This window comes from Eulemur rufifrons, chromosome 19 (genome assembly GCF_041146395.1).
Source record: "Eulemur rufifrons isolate Redbay chromosome 19, OSU_ERuf_1, whole genome shotgun sequence".
Classification (NCBI taxonomy): Eukaryota; Metazoa; Chordata; class Mammalia; order Primates; family Lemuridae; genus Eulemur; species Eulemur rufifrons.
The window spans coordinates 66,102,480-66,126,782 of NC_091001.1; the positions used below are offsets into that span (position 1 = coordinate 66,102,480).

Consider the following 24,303-nt stretch of genomic DNA (forward strand, 5'->3'; position numbering starts at 1 on the left):
GAAGCCAAGGTGGGAGGATCAGCTTGAGCCCAGGAGTTTGAGACCAGCCTGGGCAACACAGCAAGGCCCCGTATCTACAAAAAACAGAAAATTTAGCCAGGTGGGGTGGCATGTACCGGTAGTCCCAGCTACTCGGGATGCGGGGCAGGAACATTGCTTAAGCCCAGTAGTTTGAGGTTGCAGTGAGCTATGATGAAACCACTACAGGTTTACCTGGGCAAGAGAGCAAGACCTTGTCTCAAAAACAAAAAAAAAAACCCTCCAAAAATGCTGCTATGCTTTCACGGAATTTATCCCACATATATACTTGCACATGTATGAAATAACATACTTACAAAAATAGTGCAGTATCTTTACAGTAGTAAAGATTGAAAAGAATCTACAAGTTTGTCAATAGGGGACTGGCTAAATGTACATTTGGTTTATCCATTCACTGGACTGCTACACAGTTGTTAAAATGAATAAGGTGGCCCTACACGTATCAATATAGCTCTAATATTGAAGGAAAAACACAAAGTACAGAACAGTTATAATTTATGTACAAAAAGATGATTACACGCACACATACATATTTATACATATGTACTTACACATACTTGGGTAGTGCACTGAATATTTCTGAACTGTGGAACAAAAATGGTGTTTAAATGGGAGTCAGATGAGAAAAAGACATTTCTTTTCACTCTATAATCCGTTTGCTTTTTTCTTTAATTAACTCTCAAAATAAATGTGTATTTTTTTGTTCCTGGAAGGATAAATAAAAACTTTTTTCAAGAATATTTATCCTTGGGGAAGGAAAGGGCTTTTGATTTTCATTTAACACCATTTCATTGATTGTCTAACATGTATGTGTTAGTTTTATTTAAAATATGATTTAACTGGCAGTGGAATTATAGAAAATTTTTTTCTCTTTATGCATTCTTAAAACTAATTTTTTTTTCTTTAAAAAAAAAAAAACTGTGCTGGCCATCATTCTCTGTTGTTCAGGAAACACTACCAGGGTCATCATCTGTAGAGGCCAATATTCCACTAAGGTTTAGATTTATGCAGAGTGTACCTCTTTTGGAAAGCTTTTAAATCCAACTTTAGTGGCTTAAATGTAACGCCTTTTGCCTTGTAATACCCTCACATGTCATTTCCTCAAGTTCTAGTAAAATGCTTAGGAAAGGCATAGTCTTTTCACAAATTGGCTTCTTAAAGATACAATTTCCTGGGCCCTGACTGTCCATTAAGAGAGGAGACAACAAAATGCTTTCTAAAGGTGCCAGGAGTGAACAGTGTGAAGAAATGGCATGAAGAGTGAATTAGTTTCACAATGTGAATATTGAAACACAAATCCATGCTTCAAAGGAACAGTTGGTAAGAAATTACTTGTTTCTACAAGTAAGCTAAATCTATTCACTTTTATACAGACATACTTTCTTCACATAACATTTTCTTTTTAATTCTACATGAGGCTGGGTGCAATGGCTCATGCATGGATTCCCAGCACTTTGGGAGGCCAAGGCAGGATTGCTTGAGGCCAGGAGTTTGAGACCAGCCTGGACAACATAGTGAGACCCTGCCTCTACAGAAATAAAACTAAAACTAAAACTAAAAATAAGTTAGCTGGCTGCAGTGGTGTATTCCTGTAGTTCTAGCTAGTTGAGAGGATAGGTTGGGAGGAATGCTTGAGTTCCAGGTTAAAGTAAGCTATGATTAGGCCACTGCACTCCAGCCTGGGTGAGACCCTGTCTCAAAAAAAACACACAAAAAAACCCACCAACAAAAACTACATGAAATTAGTTTTCATGCTTCCAGTTAATTACCCTTCTAAAGATATATTTGATTCTTCTTTTCTGGCTCATATAAAGTACAGAGAAGTTAATGATAGAGGAAGCCAAGAGGAAGGAGCAAAAGCATGTTTTCTTCCTCTTCAGACTTCCTGTCTCCCTCTAGTATCCTTTATTAGCAGATTTTTAACAAGGAACAGCCAGTAAAGAAATGTGGTTTGCAGAATTCCAGGCCCAGTGTCACAAGAATATAGGAGGATCTGTTTGGAACTGAAAGAGGATAACTTAACAAATAGTGCACGTTCATACTTTCTTTATACAAAATTTTATTAATCCATATGAAATCTTATTTTTATGCTTCTAATAGTATTAATGGTTCTAAAGGAACTCTTGTTTTTTCGAGATCATATGCAATATGAGATAGGTAATTTTAAATAACAAATCTAACCAATAAGTATGCGAGCATCCATGAAGAGTACATTAGGCTCTGAGAAATTTATGATATTAAGAGTCTATTATGTGTGAACAATGTGTTAAACACAAGATGAAAAGACAGACAACGCCTTATGCCCTCATGGATTTTGGGGAAAAAAGGCTACTTTTTTCTGTCTATACTGTCCCTGAAAATCAAAATCCAGATCTAATTAACAGATAATTCTGATTAAAAACTCAACACTTAAAACCCACTGAATCTTAAAAAAATCTTTAAAAGCTATTAACTTCAGTATGGTTATAAGAAAGAACAATGATATACTCTGGTTTCTCTTCAGATGGTATAAATCTTTCGCTTTTTACTAAAAAAGCAACAATACGGAGAACCACTTCTTTATTTAAAGTAAGATAGAATTTATAGGTCTCTAATACTAGCAGAATAATAAAAGGCTATTTTTTAAAATAACATTATGTTTCTAGTAATAAGCTTAGATTGGGAACTACTAACACTAACATACATATCTGGGGCATTTACTGGTTATGAAATGTAAATGATTACTTTTCTGTTAAAGAGTAATACTCAAGGGAAGACTTATTGCCATTTTTTCCTATTACGAATATGTTCTAATTTCATCCAATGGCATAAAACTGTTAACAGAGTATTATCTGCAACCTACTCAACAGCTAATCTTAAAATCAAATTATCTACAAAGTATGAACTAACCTTTAAGATTTAAAAAAATATGGTATCAATAAATATTTGCCTAATGTAGGCAATACTTAAAATATATCCTGAAACAGATTCATTCATTATCATAAGGTGGGTTTCCCTATTCGATTTAAATATAAGAAATTTATGTTTTACCTTTGTAACATTTTCTAGCTTTACTGCCTTTCCCTGATTTAAAAAAAAAAAAAAAAAAAAAAAATCAAAACCCCTTAGGTAGGCTGGGAAACACAAGTTCATTTTCTGAATAGACACTAAATATTAGCTAGAAATTAGAGTCTGAGTCACTTTCATTTGAATATATATTTATTTAGAATGCAACACTAACAGCATGATGATGAACTGTCACAAATCTGTACCAAGAAGCACACAATCTTAAAATGTGTTGTTTTTCACACGTAATTTAAGTATAGCATTATTATTATTTGGTACTAGACTTAAAGACGACATTTAGATTCTTCAGCTTTGGAGCATTTAGTAACATCAAAATGATTGTCTAGTCAGGCAGAGGAAAGAAACTCAAAAGCAGTTTCTTTTTCTTCTGCCAGTTCCTTTGCAGTAAGATCCATCTTCTCACGTGAGAAATCATTAATAGGGAGACCTTCAACAAACTTCCAGGTCTTATTCTGTTTGAAAATAATTGCAAATAAGAGATTTACAATTAAACTAGAGCTGATCTTCCAGCAAGCAACAACTTAGCTTGAACTTGTATCTAGACGTATACCTGTTTTAAGTCTGATTCTAAAGAAGTAAATCAAAATCCAGATCTTAATTAACAAATAATTCTGATTAAAAACTTAACACTTGAACTTGAAACCCACCAAATCTTAAAAAAATCTTTAAAAGCTATTAACTTCAGCACAATATACTTTGGTTTCTCTTCAGATCATATAAATTTTTAGCCTTTTACTAAAAAAGAGCAAAAATACCAAGAACCATTGCTTTATTTAGAAATAAGATAGTATTTATAGGTCTCTAATACTAGCAGCATAAAAATATAATGTGTGTAGTGGGAAGAGTTGAATCTTCCTTTCCAAATTAATTTCAATCTTTTAATGATATGAAGTTGTAATACACACAATTTTAAAGCTTGAAAAAAAGGTTTAATTTAGTAAAGGAACATCCTTCTAGACTATGTATACCATTCTTAAGAAAAATATATAACTACTTTCCCACAGAAGGGAAATAACTCCAAAATACACCTTACCTTGATTACGACAGGGAATGAGTAGAGCAGATCATCGGGAACACCATAGGAGTTGCCATCAGAGATAACACCCATGGATACAAACTCTCCCTAAAAATAACAATGTTTTACATTCTTATGGTGCAGAGGGATTGCTTTATACAACCAGCACATGAACTGACATAAATCAAACCAGGTCGACATTTTCTTACTATGTGCACAACTTCATTATTGTATAAGGAATTGTCACCAGCACCAGGCACTTCCATGACAAGACAACTTTAATGGATATTATTTCATTCCATTGTTCCAAATCTTATGTGAAATAGGCCAAAGAAACTTAATTCTCATTTTAAAATGAAGAAGCTGTGGCCCAATATCAGTCTTAAGAAGAAAAAAGGTCACCCCCACCATGTGTCAGGCATTATATTGTATATTTCCATATATAATCTCATTTAACCTTCAACAACCCTGTGTGGTAAATGTCATGTAAAAGATGACAATAGCTCAAAAAGGTTAAGAAACTGCCAAGGTTACTCAACTAGTAGGCAGCTGAACTGGGAAATGAACCTAATCCAACTGTTAAGGCTATGCTCTTTTTACATTATAGCATCAGGGGACAAAAATCAAAAAGAGTGACCTGTAAATCACTGAGTCCTCACCTCTGGGGTTCCAAACCAGATGTCCCTGACGTGGTCAGCGATGGCTTTCGCAGCAGACATTGCACTGGATAGTTTTCGAGCCTTGATGACAGCAGCACCACGCTGCTGCACAGTCTGGGATGGGGCAGGCAAAGGTAGCAGTATTACTTGACAATGACAGCAAAATTTTCATCAATTCCAAGTTGACCCCGAGGTGAATGGCTGCTACCACTTAATGTGTACCCAGTGCTGGCCCCACTCACCTAATTCAGTTATAAGCACCAGTCTTTTTGAAAAGAGAAAACTACACATCCCCATAGAACATTCTCCATACTTCACACAAAGAAATGGACCTTGTTATAAAGATAACCAGATGACTAGAGGGTACTCTAGTTTTTCCCACTTTGACAATCAATCTCAACTGCTGATCAGATCGGATCATGACTGGCTTAGTACGATCACAGAAGAAAGTACACCACCATCAGAGAGATTGGGAAAGGCCTGCTCTTCTTGAGGTTTCCCCTCACACCCCTGGGAAAGACACACAGATCAGAAAATGTTATGTGTCTCACAAGAGTTCTTTATGCTTGGCTGGTAAGGGGGCTCACAGATTTTTCTTACCGTGATGAATTCTCCCTTGAGCCAGCTGTCATCTTTCAGAGCTTCATAAACACCAACTTCCTTTCCTTGCAACTTCACCTTGGCATGGTTGACATCGGGATACTGAGTCGAGGAATGGTTTCCCCAGATAATGACGTTCTTTACATCATCAGCAGTCACACCAAGTTTAAGAGCAATCTAGTTAAATTTAAAACAAATACATTACTTAGAAAAATGCTTTTCATTTCCAATTGTGACCTATTTAACAAATGTCCTTAAGTAAAGATAAAAAGCTTCTGAAACTTCAAGAGAACACAAAAGCTATAAAGAGCATCCTATAGTTTGATTAACTTATTAGTAGTACAGTAGGTTATCCAATGTAAAACATCAACCAAGAGATTAATATTGCTTGAAGACATAAATACCATCTTTGTTTCAGTATTAATGCTTACTTGGAGATGTTTCCTCAGTACTTCTGAGCAATCAGGTATTTAGGTACTTTCTCCATATTTAGGTGAAATTTTTATTATGTACCATATACAAATTAATTTTCAAATAATTCTACATATGAAATTTTGGAGTTGGATGGGACTCAGATTACCAAAGTATGAGTGTTCTCATTTTATAGATTAGGGAACTAAAGGAAAGAGGTGTGTATACATACACACACACACAAGTATAACAGATGTAACCATCTCTAGCTGTAGGTTCAGAAAGCAATTTATGATTCTACAATACCTTGCAATCACATGTAGTACAGTAGCCACAAAAAGGGTTAGAAAGTTATGTCTTGAAATATTTAATTAAAATAAAATCAGCTTGTTTATTCTGTTATTTGTCTGATAAGTTTCTGTGCAGAAAAGAAGTAAGTTACAGTTTGGTATATACATAATTTGTTCCTAAGTAGAAAGCAGAATTTATGATGTGGAAGGGAATGTGGAAAAAAATTTTTAAGAAGTAGATTTGTCAGTGACAATGTGGGTAATTTTTCTTTTCTTTGTGTAACAGTAAGAATGGGAGAAAAAATTAGTTGTGCCAGAGCACAAATAAATAAAAACAGCACTACACCAAAGTTCTATGTGAACATTTACCATATAGTGACTTAGATGTATGTTGCAGGTCTTAAACTGAATTTTAAAAAGCCAATCTCAAAAAGTTCCTTACTGCATGATTCCATTTTTGTAATGTTCTCAAAATGACAAAATTATAGGAGGGGAGCAGACAGATGGTTGTCAGGGCTTAGCGAAGGACAGGGAGGTGCAACTATAAAGGGAGAGTTATGAAAGAGCTCTTTTGTGGGTGGTGGAGAAAATCTGTACCTTGATTATGATGGTAGTTATAGGAATCTATAAATGTGATTAAATGTCATAGAATCGTTCACAAAGACATATAAAAAACGAGTGAATATAAAAACTGGTCACATCTGAGTAAGTTTAGTTAATAGCATTGTGTATAGTTTAGTCAAAATCAACCCTGGTTTTGATAATGCTCTATAGTTCTATAACATGCCACCAATGGAAGAAGGTGGGGATGGGTACATGGGACTTCTCCTGTGCTATGTTTGCAACTTCTTCTGAGTCTATAATTATTTCAAAATAAAAAGTAAAAAACAAAACAAAACAATTAACCAACCAACCAACCAATCAAAAAGGATAAAGATGGAAAAAAGGCAGCTAAAGTGTTTGCAATGACTTGACTGGCCTTCACACTAATTTATTCAGTTAAGTAAGGAGTCAATTGTCTTTATTTTCACTCTGACCCTTAAACCAGTTGAGATTCATTTCTTAAATCCTAAAACAGATGATCTAAAAAATTAATTAAAAAAATTATGTTTGTGACGTTTTTAAATCACCTCTGACTTAATCCCTGTTTCATATAGAGTCTTGCAAGTATTAGGACTATTAACTATAATATCAGATGGTTGGTTTCTGGGGTATCCAGCTATTAATCTGCTTAGCCTATGCGGTAGAGTGGCATGCTGTTCAATGCATACCATTTTCTTATCTGAAAGGACTTAGGAAAAACTGCACTTATACTTACATTTATACTTATATATATTTAGCTACCATTGTAGAGAAAAAAGAAAATTTATACCTTGGGCAAATAACCCAAGATGTATATTACAAAGAATTTAGAGCCAATAACTCTTCTGAATGTCAGCTTCAATTGCTCCAAAGTACAATGAAGACAAAATGCCTCCAGGCCTCTCCTCCCTGAGGCCTCCTTGGCTCCCTTTACTTCCTTTGTTCTTGTCGCATACCTCCTCTTGCTCCTTTGATCTCTTGAGCTAATCTACTTCTGCCTGAATAGCAAAGGCCAGGTACTTTGCACTCAGCAGATGTAATTTCTGAATATCATTCCTGTCAGAGGTAGTCTAAATTAACACATATCTGTTAATTGCTCCCTTAGATACTCATATCTGTCATATAGATTTGTTAAAGTTTCTTCCCTCAGTAATTTTCTTCCCCCTGATACCAGCTAACTGGTATCATTGTCAGATTACCTTGTCAGTAGACATATATACAGCTTTGGTTTACAAATGTAGAGGGGAGTTCTACAGATGATAAAACAGTTACTAAGTAACTAAGGTCTCTGAATTTCAACAAATTATGTAAGACTAGTGACCTTTCCTGTAAGACAACTTATCTTTGGGCTTGTTATTTTTCTCACTGGATAAACTTCTGTTAGAGGAAGAAACTGCTTTGAAAACTTCCTAAAAGCTCTGTGTCAGATTGACCTGCTGAAAAAGTAACTAACCAAGGGCTTGTAAGAAACAAAGTACATGTGCCAAATGTGATGGTTAAAGTTTGATGAGACTGCTTCTTTCTCCTCGCTTTGCTTATTCAGACTTTTGCCCCCATAAGGAAAACTGTTTCAGGCACTGGAACAAACTGTCACTTAGTGGTATCTCTGGAAGCAGAATTTTCCAAAGCCTGCCTTCACCAAGGCCTCAGGTGAAGCAGCAAAGAAGGAGGTTTGTCAGAGTCCTCATTGTACCTCTTTCTCCCTAGGAACTAAATAAGTAACCATTTGGTAATCCAGAGTTTACAACTGCAACATGTATGGTATCTTTTCCTTTATAAGGGCCCCATAGTACCCAAATCTCCAATCATTCAAACAAACTCTCATTCCTTCCCAGCCACCAGACCTAGCTCATAGTCCAAAGCCTCTCAGGGAACATTTGCATTTTAAGCTTGTTATCCACTGACCCTCTAAGTTAACTGGAATGTTTAGGCTATATCCCTCTTAATAATAAAAACAAAATCAATAATATTAGCAGCCCTAGCCTTTACTGCATTTTACTATTTGAAATAGATCTTATCTAATTCTCATAACAACTCTCTGAGGTAGACATAATTATTAATCCATTTTATAGTTTGAATAGACTTTCTCAAGGTCTCAGAGATAATAAGTAGACTTAGGTCACTTGATACCATTAGGTGAGAACATATATAAGGATTTGGAGTCAGGCAAATCTAGGTGGCTCCATCATTTACTAGCTGTATGACTCTGAGCAGGTTCCCTGACTTCTTTGTGCCTCAGGTTTCTTACCTGTAAAATAGGGATTATTAATAAGAGGTACCTCATATAGCTACTATAAAAATTAAATGAAAAAATTACATGTGAAGTGTTCAACCTACAGTAGAAGCTTCGCAAATGTAAAGTCTTTGCTTTCACTAGGCATTTTAGAGCTGAAAGATTATCAATTCTCAATTTAAGACATGGTTTTTCAACTTAGACCTCACACCCATCTTCTGGTTAAATATAATTTTCTTGAAACTAAACAAAATTCTCTTCTCTAGAAGAAAAAGCACTAACTCCCACACATCTAGCAGTGATGACCCATGGATGAGGAGGGATGTCTACAAAAGTGCTAGGACAAAGGAAAGAGGTTATGTCTGAGAAGTAGAAGTTTATCATGATTTCTAGGGGAACCAAGACCAGTTACATCTGTGGAAGCCTAGGAAGCTGGCTCAGATGAGTGGCTTGGCTTCTAATTTTTTGAAAAGCTATTGTTAATTCCCTGGCCACTAGTTCCTTGGCATATTTAGCTAAGGCTCCAAGGGGTAAGGGAAATTAACAACAAAAGTTTAGCTCCTACATAGTGAAAGTAGGAAATTTTATGGACACCCATAGGATATTAAAAGGACAGAAAACTGAAAATGAAATTAAATATAAAATTGAAAACTAAAATCTGAATTTGATTTCTTAGCTGCAGGGAAAAAGGAAGCAGAACCACACAAACATACAAAGCTCAAGCCTTTGGTTTTATAATCACCTATGTATCAGGCAAAATTAAGTTATGTACCATTATGTGAATGATTTACACTAGTAACTAATTTTTAACTAGTGTAGCAGGAGAACATTAGCAATTGCATTTAATTATAGTTAGCAATTGAGATATGGTTAAAGATAAAATTAAGTAGGAAGTCCAGCCTCTGAGTCTTTAAGAGAATAGATTTAAAGACTCCCTAAGAAATTTAATAATAATTTACTTTTAATTCAATAAAATAGTTTCCTCCTAAACAAAAATAATAATACAAAAGCACAAACTAAGATTCATTTATTTTAAATGTGAGAAAATAAAGTTTTCAGTTGAACATTCATAAGATTTAAAATGCATTTTTTCTTACTTGAGATTTAGCTCGGTTGTGATCCAAACGAGTCAAGCAACTGAAGTTCTCCTTGGGGATGGATGGAGCTGACTTGGAGGCAGTCAGGCAGTTGGTATTGGCTGGGTTACCCACAACAATCACCTGGGATGGGTGGGAGGCACAGAAGAGTTACAGACTATATACTTATTAATTCAACTATCTTAGAATTTGACTGAAAAATGTGAACAAATTGCCCTTGTATCAAGTTTGTATGAGCTAAATATACACAGTATAGTTACCACGGTAGTTTGTAGTAGGTTTCTATCCTCCTTTCTAAAATCTTTTTTTCCTTGTTAGTGTTTGGTGTGACTACTGAAAACATTTCTTTAATAGAGCCACCATTATGTTCGTAAGTCACTGTCCAGGTAGCAATATCTAAGACCTAAGGCATTTCTATTTTGTTTTTGTGCCAAAACAGAGACAGAGAATTCATCTACTTGCCACACACACACATAAAAAACCCCCCAAATAATCTAAGGCTCTATCTCGGTTTGATTTAGTCATCAAATTTTCCTTCTTATAAAAGTAGTCTAAGAAAAGAAATTCTAATTGAGTAGTTTATTTTAGACAATGATTTGTCTCTGTGAATTAAAAATGTTTCTCAAGCCTGTCTAATCCTAAGAATTACCTGGGCTATTTGTTAAAATATAGATTACTAGCCCCCCATCTACTGAATCAATCTTTGGGATAAAACATTTCAGGCTATTTTTTGCATTGGAGAGGTGTGGGAAACATCAAATACAATACAGCATATGAAAATGTATACATGGACTTTTAAAAATATAAAAATCTTTTAAAAAATTATTTTGAAATATCAAATTTATAAAAAAGCTGCAAGCATATTATACAGACCAATTCCTATACCTTCTTTACCCAGATTCTCCAATTGGCTCCCTCTCTCTCTCCTCTCCACATGCACATAGCATCTTTAGTCTTTTTTGCTTCATCTGAGAGCAAGCTGCAGACAAGGTAGTCCACCGCCCCTAAGTACTACAGGGTTAGTGAATATTTTCCCCCCAAAATTTTCCCAGTGCTAGCAATACTACAACTCCAAGCAGCCTGAATTTTAGCAGTCTGAACAACTTTGTAATCTTTTACTAAAAGACCTATGGATTTATATTCAACCCATTTCTATTATTTTCTGTTAGTGATTACAGAAAATACAAGTTAACTATTTAAAATGAAGTCCACAGAAAGCAAAAATGCAGACATCTATGAAGCGTCATAGATAGAACACTGTAATTGGCAACTTTAAAAATCTTATAAAATTTTCTTTTACCTTTTTTTGAAGTCAGGATAGGAAAGTGTATGGACATCAGTAAAACCCCTAACCAGCAAGCCTTTTTGCTGTGACAATAAGTTCTAGTTAATTGATAGTTGATTGGTAAAAGAAGGCTTACAATAATATTAAGATAAATTTAGAACCTAAATAGCTTCAACACAAAGAAATAGAACAGGAAGTCATACTGACTTAATTCCTCAAGAGACAAGCATATTAAAATTTCTCTGCATTGAGAAAATCTGACCATTCAGAGGCCACCATCTCCTACTGCTGAGAATAAACACATCCTATAGCTGTCTCCCTCCACAATCACACACAAATCCAAGTGTTTGAACACATACTCCCACACACAGCAAAAAGTTCTGTCCCTTCTTTATACATTTAAGAAAGAATATTAAATTTCTATGTCATAGTAATAGACAAAATATTTTTCAGCACTCTAAATACGAATTTCTAAACTCTAAGAAAAAAAACCCAGAAAGGGAGAGCTTATCAAGCAAAACTCAGTATCTGTGTTTACTGATTATTGCACAGAACTGGAAAAAAGAGGGCAAACAGTTTTATTTTCACTTATAGATGCTGAAAGCATAAGTTTCAAATGCTAATAAGGAAAAACCCCATAAAATACAGCGGTGGTCACCTTCACTGACTTCTTGGCATATTTCTCCAAGGCTGCACCCTGGGATTTGAAGATTTTCACATTTGCTTTCAGTAAATCTTTCCTTTCCATGCCTTCCCTTCTTGGCATGGAGCCCACGAGAATGGCCACATCCAGGTCTTTGAAGGCAACCTCTTCTTTATCTGTTGCGATAACATCTGTGGACATGGCAATAAATATGCAGAACTACTTAAACATCAAAGTCTGAAGTTTTCTTTTTCATAATGAATCTACTCGTTAATTCTTTTACTCATAGCAAGTGCTCACTTTTACATATCACATTGATATACATTTCAGGGGCCTAAGAAATATATGATATTATTTTAACATTTTAACATAAGGTAATATATGATGTTAATTTAACAATCATAACATCAGCAGAAATATTGATAAATATTGTTTTTCCTATTTCAATAATTGTCTTCATTACAAAAATTACATAGCTTTTATCTTTTATAATTATATGTGATACAAGGTATAACTTTTGAAGTAACAATTGTTATTACACTAATTACCACAGATAACACAACTAAGTCATCTAATCTTTAAATTACAATTACTTAAAAGTCTAAGATACCAATCACAAATTAAAAAATAATAAATATTTTTTAAAAGTTTTATGCCAGGGATAATGCTAAGAGATTTATATTATTAGCAAATTTACTCTTCACATTTTAAAGACAGAGATGCTGAGGTTTAGAAATTAACTAGCTGCCATCAAAAGATAGTGGGGCTGTAATTCTAGCCTAGGTCAGTCCAGAGTTCAATCACTATGATACAGTGTTAATCCAATAAGCACACATCACTTGCTATTTGACAAAAGAATGTATATCATTGCTTTCTTTTGTTGACTGTATTAAAAAGGCCATGACCAAGATTTAGGATTTTCAGTGGTAAATTCGTAGGCCAGTGAAGTTGTAGCATAGTCAGGCTGCTATGAGCCCCCAAAAGGGCATATGCAGGAGTGCCAGTTGGAGGGGGGAAAAAAAAAATCCATCTTCATCTTTCCAGCCACACATCCTTATTTCCTGGACCTTACCTTCCCTGTCATAGTCACATTTGCCAGAAGACAAGCTAACTGTAATCAACTGAATAGCTTGGGCAGGGCCATGTATTCTTTTTTTTTTTTTTTTTAAATGAGTTAGATGATAGAGTATCCCTTGTAGTAAATGTTTATTGGACAGAGACGAGAATTTATTTTATTTTATTTCATTCACAACTTCAGACAGGAAGATATGAGAATTGTGAGGAAGGTTTTCCTTGGGATGTATATGCATTTTGCTGTGTGCAAACTTCCAGGAGAGTATCATTGATTAATCCTTACCAAAAGAAAAAGACCACAATGAAAGTATAGCTAAATATAAATATTCAAATTAGTTTATAATATTTTAATGAAACTTTCAATCAAATTTAAGACTTATGCCTTACATTTGTGTAACAGTTCAATGATTCTCAAAGGCACCTAGCTGAACTCTTGTGGGTTTTTTCAAACCATACAGTATATGATTAGGATAATTTACACGTCTCAACCTGATGACTGGCAGATGGAATGGAACCGTATATGAGGGATCAACTTGCAGAGCAGTGTATGGTTCTGGAGGACACCCTTCAAAACTGAGCAAGTTTTCCATTGCAGGATGCTATTACTACCATTTAAACAGACTATAAATAATAACACAATATAGACAATTGTGTCTCCATTGTTTACAATGAATGAGACTGTGTAGACAATCTTAAGTGTATAACCCTTTTGTAATATTATACTTAATTAGTATAATAAATTATATATAGACATGTTGGGGGAGAAAAGTATAGTCTTTTACCTACCTGACATTGGTTATTTCTTGCTTTTACCTGTATTTATTGTTGGTATACATCTTAATAATTAGTTGTAGTTCAAAAAACAAAAATAAATACTTTTATAAAATAACTTCTAATTGAGAGCTTTTAACAAAAATGTAAAACCTATTTTTTGTAAGGTATAAAATACTATAAAACCCCTTCTTCTCTAGTCTCTAGCTCACCTTTCAGGAGAGGAAGGGCACAGTCTTGCAGTTCCATTAGGACACCGTCCAGGACACCCATCATGGGGGTAATATCCAACAGCACAAGAATTATAGGCTGTCAAATAGCAAAGACAGCATCTGTCAGTGTCATTTAGTCACAAAAATTTTCACATAGCTTTTTTTTTTTTTTTTTTGTTGAGACAGAGTCTCACTTTGTTGCCCAGGCTAGAGTGAGTGCCGTGGCGTCAGCTTAGCTCACAGCAACCTCAAACTCCTGGGCTTAAGCGATCCTACTGCCTCAGCCTCCCGAGTAGCTGGGACTACAGGCATGCGCCACTATGCCCGGCTAATTTTTTCTGTATAGATTTTTAGTTGTCCATATAATGTCTTTCTATTTTTAGTAGAGACGGGGTCTTGCTCGTGCTCAGGCTGGTCTCGAACTCCTGACCTCGAGTGATCCACCCGCCTCGGCCTCCCAGAGTGCTAGGATTACAGGCGTGAGCCACTGTGCCCGGCCCACATAGCTTTTATTTGGTATGTATATGATTCCTATTAATTAGTCAGAGTAATAATCACTTTAGGAGATCAAGGATTTAACACTATGCCACTTTCAGAAAAAGGAATGCTATAAAACCAGCAATGGTTTGCTAATCGACACAGTGAGAGGAATCATCATTACTGAATTTTAAATGAGTACCTGGATAAAACATCAAATTGAAGTGACATGCCATATACCACAGTTTGTTCTTATTGTTAATAGCTGTATAGTCAATTTCAGCTCATGGAAAGCTAAGTACAGTGTCCATGGGTCAAGAGATTGAATTAATGAATACTTTAGAAAAGGATATTAGTGTACATTAATCAGACTTGCTGGAAGTAGGAATGCCTGCTTCCAACCAAGAAGCAGATTTCCTGTCTATTTTGGTTCTAAAGACCATTTATGAACAAGGAAGTTTTGATGAAGTAACTTTCTCACATGACTCTTAACAGTTACTGTCTTAGTGACATCTTCCATTGACTGACCCTTGCTGGTTGCACCAAGTCAACTAAATACAGCACATGGAATTAGTTCTGATTTGCAGTGTTTTCAATGCCAGGAAGGGTGCACATAAATACTTTATTAGCTTCCATATATACCAATGTGCCTATTACATTTATTGAGATTACCCATTCTTTCACCATTTTCTAATTTGTCTGCAACAACATACAGGGTTTTATTCATAATATTCTTACTTTAATGACTTAAGATTTATTAACACTTGCCCCTACCTGGTCTTTACCAAAGACAGATCCATTTCCAATACTGTACAGCAGTGAATACGCAATTTGACCAGCTGCTCCAGTCACAAGGACTCTGATTGGTTCAGACTGTAATGAAAAAGATCCTTTAAAATCTTAAAAAAAGTATTATTTTATCTTAAAAATATTCAGGATTTTATCTCTAATAAGACAACCACACACTTTAAAAGTGAATGTAAAATTTTAAAGTCTCTTTGCAACTGGATTAGGAGAAAACTAACTTATTGACTTGTTCTAGTAAATATAGCATGCACAAATCAACTAAGCAACTTACGGAACATGTGTCCATTGGCAGTGTATTATTTAACTCTCATTGTATAGGGAGCTAAAAGTGTTATCCTGGATTTACTTACATAATATCCACCTTTTTCGAGATATTGTACCACTAAAATAGGCCTAATATGTTGATGTGCTGGGTATACGTTGATCCAAACCCTGGTGTTCACTAGAGCCTCATAAATCCTTATTATGCAAATCCCCCATTTCTATCTGCTCAACAGGATCCTTCACACCCAAGAAGAGGAGTAACAGTGGTTAAAACTTTCCATTTACATTGAGCCAAAACATGTTAATAAAATAATTAATCATGTTTCACATTAACTACCTGGAAGAGGAAAGATAGCCTTTATTTTTTATTTAGGAAGAAAGAAAAATAAGAAAATGATAATATCTGGATTATAATAAATTTTAGTATTAAACGATAAATAACAACAGCAATATGTAGTGACAGTTAACCAGATTCTAAGGGAAAATTATTTTTCATTTTTTTTTTTTTTTTGAGACAAGATCTCATTTTGTTGCCCAGCCTGGAGTACAGTGGCGCAATCATAACTCAGAGTAGCCTCCAACTCCCAGGGTTAAGCAATCCTCCAGCCTCAGCCTCCTGTGTAGCTGGAATTATAGGTGCATGCCACCATGCCTGGCTAATTAAAAATTAAAATTTTGTAGAGATGAGGTCTCACTGTGTTGCCTAGTCTGTTCTTGAACTCTTGGACTCAAGTGATCCTCTGGCCTCAGCCTCCCAAAGTGCTGGGATTACAGACATGAGCCACTGTGCCTACCAAGGGAAAATTATTTTTAAAAGGGAGGAGGGGGAATAAATACAAAGAGCACAATAGTTATAATAGAGAAGCAGCCCTATAGATTTTAACAGACCTTGAATAAAATAAAGACACATGGACAAAAATAACTGATATTCAAAGTATAATAATAACCATGAGTCACTGAAAAAAAGGTTAAATTAGGCTTAGAGAATTTAAAAAGTAGAAATATTTCTGTTAAAAAGCACAAAACAATAATGTTTAGAAATTTAATGGGTAATTTTAGTTAGACAGAAAACTTCAATCAAGGTGAACTGTTCCTTTCTCTGACAATACTGGGTAAATGTCCACTGTGTCACCTCGATCCCTACCTGCATGGAGAAACAGCCCACTGAATTGACTGGGGATGGTCGTTTTTTGTTTGTTTTTTTTTATTTAGAATTCTCTCTTTCAGATGAATGTCATGCTTCTGAGATGGAAGGAGGATGGATGATCTCGAAGTGTCCTTTTAACCTTCTAACCCTAAGCTCTGAAGGTCAGCAGTATTTAGCAATTTGATACCCACAGAAGTCAAAGGGAAAAAAAAAAAAAAAAACTAAAAAAGAAGTGTCTACTGTTGTAGAGAAATGAATCTGATCATAGCAGACTATGTATGTTTCTTCTTCACAGAGATGTGACCAGGATGGGAATGGGGGCGGGGGGAACTATGGAGAGTTTCTCCCGGACCTTCTGGGTTTCTTCCCCATTTTCTTCACCAACTTTTCCCCCCAGGCCTTCTTTTCTCTAAATAATTTAAACAAAATATGATAAATTCCTAAATAAGTCAATTTAAATAAAATACATTTAAGTTCCAAAATAGGCTTTAGCTTCATAAAAACACTAGAAGTTATTGTACATGATTATTTTCTATCATATATAAAACTATACAATATTTGTGTTCTGCTCTATCATTATTACGAGTCATTAATATTTATAGAAAAATGTTTAATGGCCTATACATGTTTTTTATTCTGTCATTTTACCCTCTTCCCTTGAGGCCAAATAGAGTAGGTGAGGAAAAGGAAATAGAGGAAGAAATTATTCCCCTCTCTCCCTTTAAAATGCAAACTCCTTAAGGTGCCATGCCTTTGTCTATTTTATTTACTGTGGTATCCCAACTGCCTAGAACAATGCCTGGCACATAGTTGGAGCACAAATATTTGCTTGAAAGAATAGCTGGATCTTGTAAAAACTACCACCACAAAGATGGAAATGTTTGGACAGTAAGAACAGTAAGAACTGTTTGGAAGGATAACTAACATGCTGTAAAAAAACATTTTAAAATCTTTTATTCATATATACTTGTATTGAGGTTGGAAACTTAGTGACCACAATAGTTCCAGCTATAGTTTGCAAAATTATTTGCCTCTAGTTCTAATAATTTTATCTTATAAATCAACTGACGAACTGTTCTCATTTAATTCATTCATTAAAGAATACATCATTGAATCCCTACCTTATACTTGGTACTGTTTAAGGCCAGGGAATCCATTAGTGAACCACATGAAGGAAACAAGGGGATAAACCAATTCTCTAAAACAAGGGGCTCGAGAGGCAGTAGAGAGTAGAAATTGAAGAGACAGCCCTAGGAGCCACACTTTCTGGGTTTAAGTCCCAGTTCCACAACTCATTAACTGTATGTTCTTGGACAAGTTACATAACCTCTGATTGGTTCCCCATGCTAAAATGGAGATAAAAATAGCAGCTTACCTAACAAATTTTAAGGATTGAGAGTTAACATACAAAGCACTAAGAACAGTATGTAGCAAGTATTATAATTATCACTACAGAATTTTCCTCTAAGGACTCTAGTAGCCTGTGGTTTTCTATTTATAACACATATCTGTTACTTTCTACTAGGCTGTGAGGCCCCCTTGAGAGCAGTCTGCCTTTGACTCAAATTTGCACTCCCACATAGTGTTCAACAAATATTTGTTGAAATGAGTGAAGGTCAGGGTAAAGAAAAATATAAACAAATACTACTTCAATATACAGCAAGAGGGATAAGAAATGGGGGAGACTGAATATCACCATAAAGCTTACCTTCTCATAAAGTCACGTGTAGATGGTTAGAATTATGCAGTCAATTTTAGCTATTAAAAAATGTGTTCATAGTATCACAGTCCTTAGTGAAGGGGTTGTGGCCAACTAATGAACAGCTACTAATTCCACCTTGGCAGTTTCTCTCTGTATTTCTGGGGAAATTATTTCCACTGGTAGGTAATTCTATCTTGTGAAAGGCAGTATGAAGCCTAGTGTCTGAATGCTTGATGATAAAAAGGGAGGAAAAGTGCACATTTGGTTCTTTCTGCTCTTTTGCAATATTGCAGTTGAAAAGCAGGAGGGTGGGAGAGTCCTGCTGATTTTTCACAATGTTACAGTGCGAACACAGGTTACTATTCTTTGCTCAGATATCTGGGCAGTCAGCCAAGATCCGAAGAAGGAATGTCTTTGCTCTTGGCAGGGCACTAATAACCTTCCTGCAGATGCAGACTCTGCCTTGCAAATGTGCTAACTTCTCCGTTGTAAAGACTGAATTTAAGTGTTCCCTCTTATTGCACAGATAGACCTATGTGTTTCTTTTGTACTTTATAATTTATATGTATTTTTATAATACAAAAAGACAAGTAGTATCATTCTGATTCCTTCATATAGTTTATTCTCCTGTCACTCCCTATGGACACAAGCAAAACATTCCTTCCTTTAAAAAATCGCTTTGAATTGGCTTACAAAAAATGGCTTTTTTCTAACTCAGTGATTGTTCACGCACTCTCCTGAGGTTGGGAGGTTCTGAGTCATGTCTGAGTTTGCTGTCAGTTCCAGCAAACTGACAGAAGGATTCTTCCTCAAGGACTTTCTCTGTGTTATCTGGCACCCCAGTGACCTTCCCAGTGTGAGGCCTGGCTTGGGCTGCCCTGTAGCAAAAACAATACAAGAATCTGGGGCGTAGGAGCTCTCTGTGATCTTGGAAAAATCATTTGACCTCACCAGGTATATTTTAAGAGTAGATAAAATAATCAACTTCCCTTCCAATTCTAGAATTCTAATATTTTGGATTGCAAGGAATAAAGTTGTCATGTAATCTACATGCCAATAAAATAGTTGAGTTTGTACACGCAGTATGAGCTGGTATGCTCATCCAGAATCTCAGCTACTAAAAATAAATTTTCAGAATGACCTGGTAAGTATTAAGACATAATGTGGCAAAATGGAAAGACTGTGAGACTCTTGGGGCAAACTGTTGTGTGACCTTGAGCAAGTAATATTCATTCTCTCTGGGTCTAAATAAACTCAATTTTAAGATTTGAAGTGGGGGAGTTTGTCAAGATGACCTTTAAAAAGGTCCCATCCTATTCTAAAATTATAAAGTCCAAGGTTCTCTGATAATAACTACTTTGCTTTCTTGCTAAGATTATTACAACAGAAACCACTGAAACCATAATTTCAATGACTATGTTATCTGACGAAGTAAGTAGGAAACTTAGGTTTACCACTTGCTGGGAATCAGTAGTTGTCCCCATTGTCACCCCTATAAAGGCAGAAGGAGTAATGTCCTTGCCTTGAAAGCATCTCTTTTCAGGTTCTGGAAAATTTCCAATTCGTTCAAACATGTCCCCATACTCTCCATCCATTTTACTATTTTGGAGATAGAGGAGAAAAAATAGTCTCAACTGTAATACAAGTAATGAAGTGATTTCTCTCAGTCTGATGGCTAATGTCACCTTCAAATAGTGCTCAGATTATTCCTACGTCAGAGTTCCCTCAGCACCCTCTCCCTTTTAGCAGAGACAAGATATGGAGATCAAGGTATCCAGGTCTTCCATAACAGGATGGTTACATTGTGTTACAGTTAAAAGTAGTGCTTCTGGAATTCATAACATACAGATCAGTAAAGAATATCTGCAGTAGTTATTTGGCTAGTGATGCTACCACTTCAACATGTCCTGGCATTACAAAAGGAGATCAATGGACAGGTTTTAAAGAACATATTGTGAAATTAGATATGGCGGAAACACGTCTCCTGAAAACGTAGATCATAATCTGGAGCACCTGGTGAATACTACCATTACAGTCAATGGCCTTTTGCTTTCAAGGGCTTTATAACAAAAGCCCTTAAAAACACCGTGGGCGTATGAGGAGAAAAAGGGTTTAGGACACAACCTTCCCCTCCCATATCAAACCTTATCATCCTTTTCAAACCCCATATTGTCCTTCGGAAAAAACCCGCAGTCTCGTACTTTGTCTCCCCGCTATGCAGCAGGACTGAGATCGTGCCTCTCCAACCAAGGTCAGTGACTTCTCCAGATTCCTTCTAAGAGCCCCTCTCCCCAGGTGGAAATCAACACCTTCTTAATCACTGGGTTACTGCCACAATCCCCTAAAGATGAGTCGGGGCGCCAAGGACAGCGCCTTGCACAGTTGCCTTCCATAAGTCCCTCATGAGCCAAGAAACCCCACACAAGGGAGCGAAGGCCGGAGGTAAGCAGGGGTCTGGGGCCCACACTCACCATGATTCAGAACTGCGCAGACAATTGCAGCACCTGCAAAACGAGCGTCAGGGAATCAGGTCACCTCTACCGAGGAACAGACTCGGGGAGGACGAGCGCAGGTGTCAGCTAGAAAAGTCTCCGCTACCGACCGCGGCGCCCTCTGGGAACTGTAGTCTACGTTGCCACGGTTCTGGCGCAATCTCTAAACCGTTTCCTTCAAGTGTCGAACTACACTTCCCGAGAGCAGAGTGTCTTCTCACGGCCCTCTCCCGGCACTCTTCGGCGATTGCAAAGTAGTCCCGGAGCCACTCTGATTGGAGGACGATTGCAAGCGGATGGTTTGGGTTCGGGAGGAAAAGATTTGCCTGATGGCACCCTGCAATTGGCGGGAGGGAAGGCGTGTGTAGTCGAGGGAGGAGAGACCGACCCCTTAGCGACACCACCCACACGCGGACCACTGAGACTTTATGCTCTCCCAAGGGTAAACGTAGGAGGTAAAGAGACCTTCCGCTGCGTAAAGCTGGATCGACCCGGAAACAAAATCTTTTTTAAAAAAGCTATTCACACTCTGGAGGGGCGGGGAAAATTGATATGCCGGGAGGACAGGACAGCTTCGCAGGTTGCTAAGCGACAAGGCGGGAGCGTGCGCACACCCAGGCCGCTGGGGAGCACCTGAGAGAACTGTGGCGGCTGCGACTGCGAGACCGAGGACACCCAGTGAGAGCGCCGCTCCTTCCCGGGTCCTCCTTCCCTAGCGCAGGGAACCCTCTGCCTCAGGTAGTGTCCGGTGGCGAGGCGAGGGCTGTGCGGGGACGCTTACTCTGAGGCGGCCGCGCTTCTTCCCCACTCCGGAGGCAGGTGAGCCTTTAGGGTTCGGAACGCGTGTGCAGCGTCCCGCATTGCCTTTACCTACCCGGGTGCGATCTAACGGGCGGGATCCCTTCTCGGCGTGGGGTACTGGCGTGGGAATGCAACAGTGTCCAGGAGGGCGCAGTGCCCTGGAGTTCGCCTTTGCCCCGTTGTAAAACGCAGCTCTTCCAAAGTTAAGTCAAAAGTATTTATTGAGCGTCTACTTTGTGGTAGGTGAGCCTTTCCCTTCCAGGAGCTCACAGTCCACGGATCTAACTTTCTCTAAGCCCTCCGTGAACGTTGGCACTTGTGCCCATTCTATTTTGGAAATTGGATGCGCTTTAAACCATCTTTACTCTTAAAATTATTCCAGACTTGCATTTTTGAGGAAAGGGTGGCAGCTGAATGGGAGACACTGGTTGTTTCAGGCAGAGTCTCAGCTGATAAGACAACTTAATAGGTTTTCATTTAAAATTAATACTGCCCAAGAGAATTGCTGTGTTCTCTGAAAGAGAACATGGGGATTTTAAAAGGAAGATGTGATGCTCTGAAATAGCATCCACGTAATGAAAATGAATAAAATATTTATATTAGATAATATTGTTATAACTTCTGGTTTTACTCTATCACTGCCAAGTGAATGCCAAGTGGTATCTTTCCGTTTTTCTCTATTTCAGTTTTGGAGGATTTGCTATTTTGGGAAAGAAATATAACATCTTACTTTCCTACTTGATTTATCAAAAGCATATATCATACCTGGATGACTCTTGAATCACTCTATTCATTTGGCTCTCAGACAACATAGGTTCCTGGTTTTCCTCTTTTGTCACTGGTTGCCCCTTCTCAGTCCTTTCAAGATTTTTTGTGTTTTTTTAAAGCTCTAATCTCTTAACATTGGGGTGCTTGTATTCTTCTGCTTACACTCAATCCCTAAATGACCTAATTCATAGTTGCAGCGCTTCAAATGCTACCTCTGTGCCCCAAACTCCCAAATTCATGCATCTAGTCCTGAATTCCAGACTCCTATGTCTAACTACTTGTTATTTCCACGTTATTTTCTAATAAGCATCATTTCCACTATTTTACAGTGTTTTTTATTGAACAATTATATACAGAAGTATAACACTCTGTAATACAAATAACACGACCACCCAATTCCAAGATGTTGGTTGTGAGTAAGGTTATGAGATTTCAAACTGTAGAGTAGTAAAGAGCTGGGACTAGTTAGATGGAGACTCGTTTAATAAATTGGCTAAGGGAACGTAGGGCAAGCGTTTCAGGATGTGGCACTCCATTAGGCTCTGGGGATTCAGCAATGAACAGGATACAGTTGGTGCTTTTTTAGAGCCTCCAGTATAGAGTGGAACACATATATAAACTTATAATGACAACATAGCATGACCTGGGTAGTAATAGTTAAAAAGTTAGTAACTTTGGGCTGCCAGTGGTGCTGCCTGAATGAAAACAAAGGGATATTTCTGCCAGGCAGCTAAAGTAAAAGGCAGAACCACATTTGCGATGTTGCAGATAGGGCTTTGATTGGCAGTAAGAAAACATACATACATGCTTTAAGTTCCTAATTTAAACATGCATACATACATGATTTAAGTTCCTAATTATGCATTGTCACGATATTTCTGTCATAGTTCCAGGCTACTATAACAAAACACTATAGACTGAGTGGGTTAAACAACAAACATTTATTCTTACAGTTCTGGAGTTTAGGAAGTCCGAGATAAGGATGCCAGCAGATTTGCTTCTTGGTGAGGGCACCCTTCCTGGTTCACTGGTCTTTTCTTTGTATCCTCAACATATGAATTTTGTGGGGATGAAAACATTCAGTGCATAGCACTATGTTTTATTTTGATATATTTGGTCTATATATCCTTATCTCTATTATAAATTCTCTTAAATGTTTGGCTGGTTTTATAATTTATGTTTTCAATTGGTATTAAACACTTACTTATTTTGTAAATCAAATTTCACAGTAATTGTCATTTCTGAGGAAGCAGGAAAAAGATTTCACCGGAAAGGGGCCTCAGGAGGATTTAAATATATTGGTGGGCAGAGAAAATACACATATTCATTTTATTATTTGTTCAACTGTACTCACTACCCAGTTTAAGAAAGAATCTTACCAGTCCTCTCCTGGAGATACTGTGCTGACAGACACACAATATACACTCACCTTTGTGTGTATAGATATATTTTGCGATTATAAACAGAAAGTCACATGAGTTATTAAATAACAATAAAAAGTCAGTTAATGCTTTTTCTTATCCCCTACTAAACTAGAAATTATGAAAACTTGTTTTATTTTACTACTAATTGCTTCACATGTAAAAAATACTGCTATATAAGCACAAACAGATCTATCATTTTCCTATAAATGTGTCCAAAGACTATGCCCACTGCTTAAAAAAATTAAGATGCACAAAAAGAATCTGAAATGGATCAATTTATGGTTAATGAGAGGTAAAGAGGGAAGAGCTAAATCTTAGCCAGTAACATAATTATGGGCTGGGATAGGAATAATAGGGTAGGAGAAAAAAAGAAAACTGTTGAATGTGAGAGCTAACATACTGAAATGATGGCTAAAGGTTGTCATGAGACAAAATTACAGCAAA

At 36.7% G+C, this 24,303-nt stretch overlaps 2 protein-coding genes across 3 annotated transcripts in view; one reads left to right on the top strand and one right to left on the bottom strand.

Moving 5' to 3' along the window:
• Positions 1-3,219: 3,219 nt before the first annotated feature.
• On the bottom strand, positions 3,220-20,995 carry MDH1 (malate dehydrogenase 1). Of its 2 annotated transcripts, XM_069493945.1 has the most exons (9): positions 20,846-20,995; positions 15,229-15,327; positions 13,978-14,074; positions 11,936-12,111; positions 9,993-10,115; positions 5,380-5,556; positions 4,780-4,893; positions 4,139-4,228; positions 3,220-3,557 (listed from the first exon to the last, which is right to left on the bottom strand). In XM_069493945.1, exons 1-9 carry the CDS (start codon positions 20,846-20,848, stop codon positions 3,432-3,434), a joined length of 1,005 nt encoding a protein of 334 aa, XP_069350046.1. In that variant the 5' UTR covers positions 20,849-20,995; the 3' UTR covers positions 3,220-3,431. The 2 variants fall into 2 exon arrangements, with proteins under 2 accessions (XP_069350046.1, XP_069350047.1); XM_069493946.1 differs by lacking the exons at positions 13,978-14,074; positions 20,846-20,995.
• The window catches only part of WDPCP (WD repeat containing planar cell polarity effector), a 318,395-nt gene continuing 314,938 nt past the window's right edge, over positions 20,847-24,303 (top strand). The window contains exons 1-3 of the mRNA XM_069493874.1: positions 20,847-20,946; positions 21,049-21,462; positions 21,654-21,685. Of these exons, the coding sequence (XP_069349975.1) occupies positions 20,847-20,946; positions 21,049-21,462; positions 21,654-21,685 (546 nt within the window). The remainder of the gene's footprint in view (positions 20,947-21,048; positions 21,463-21,653; positions 21,686-24,303) is intronic.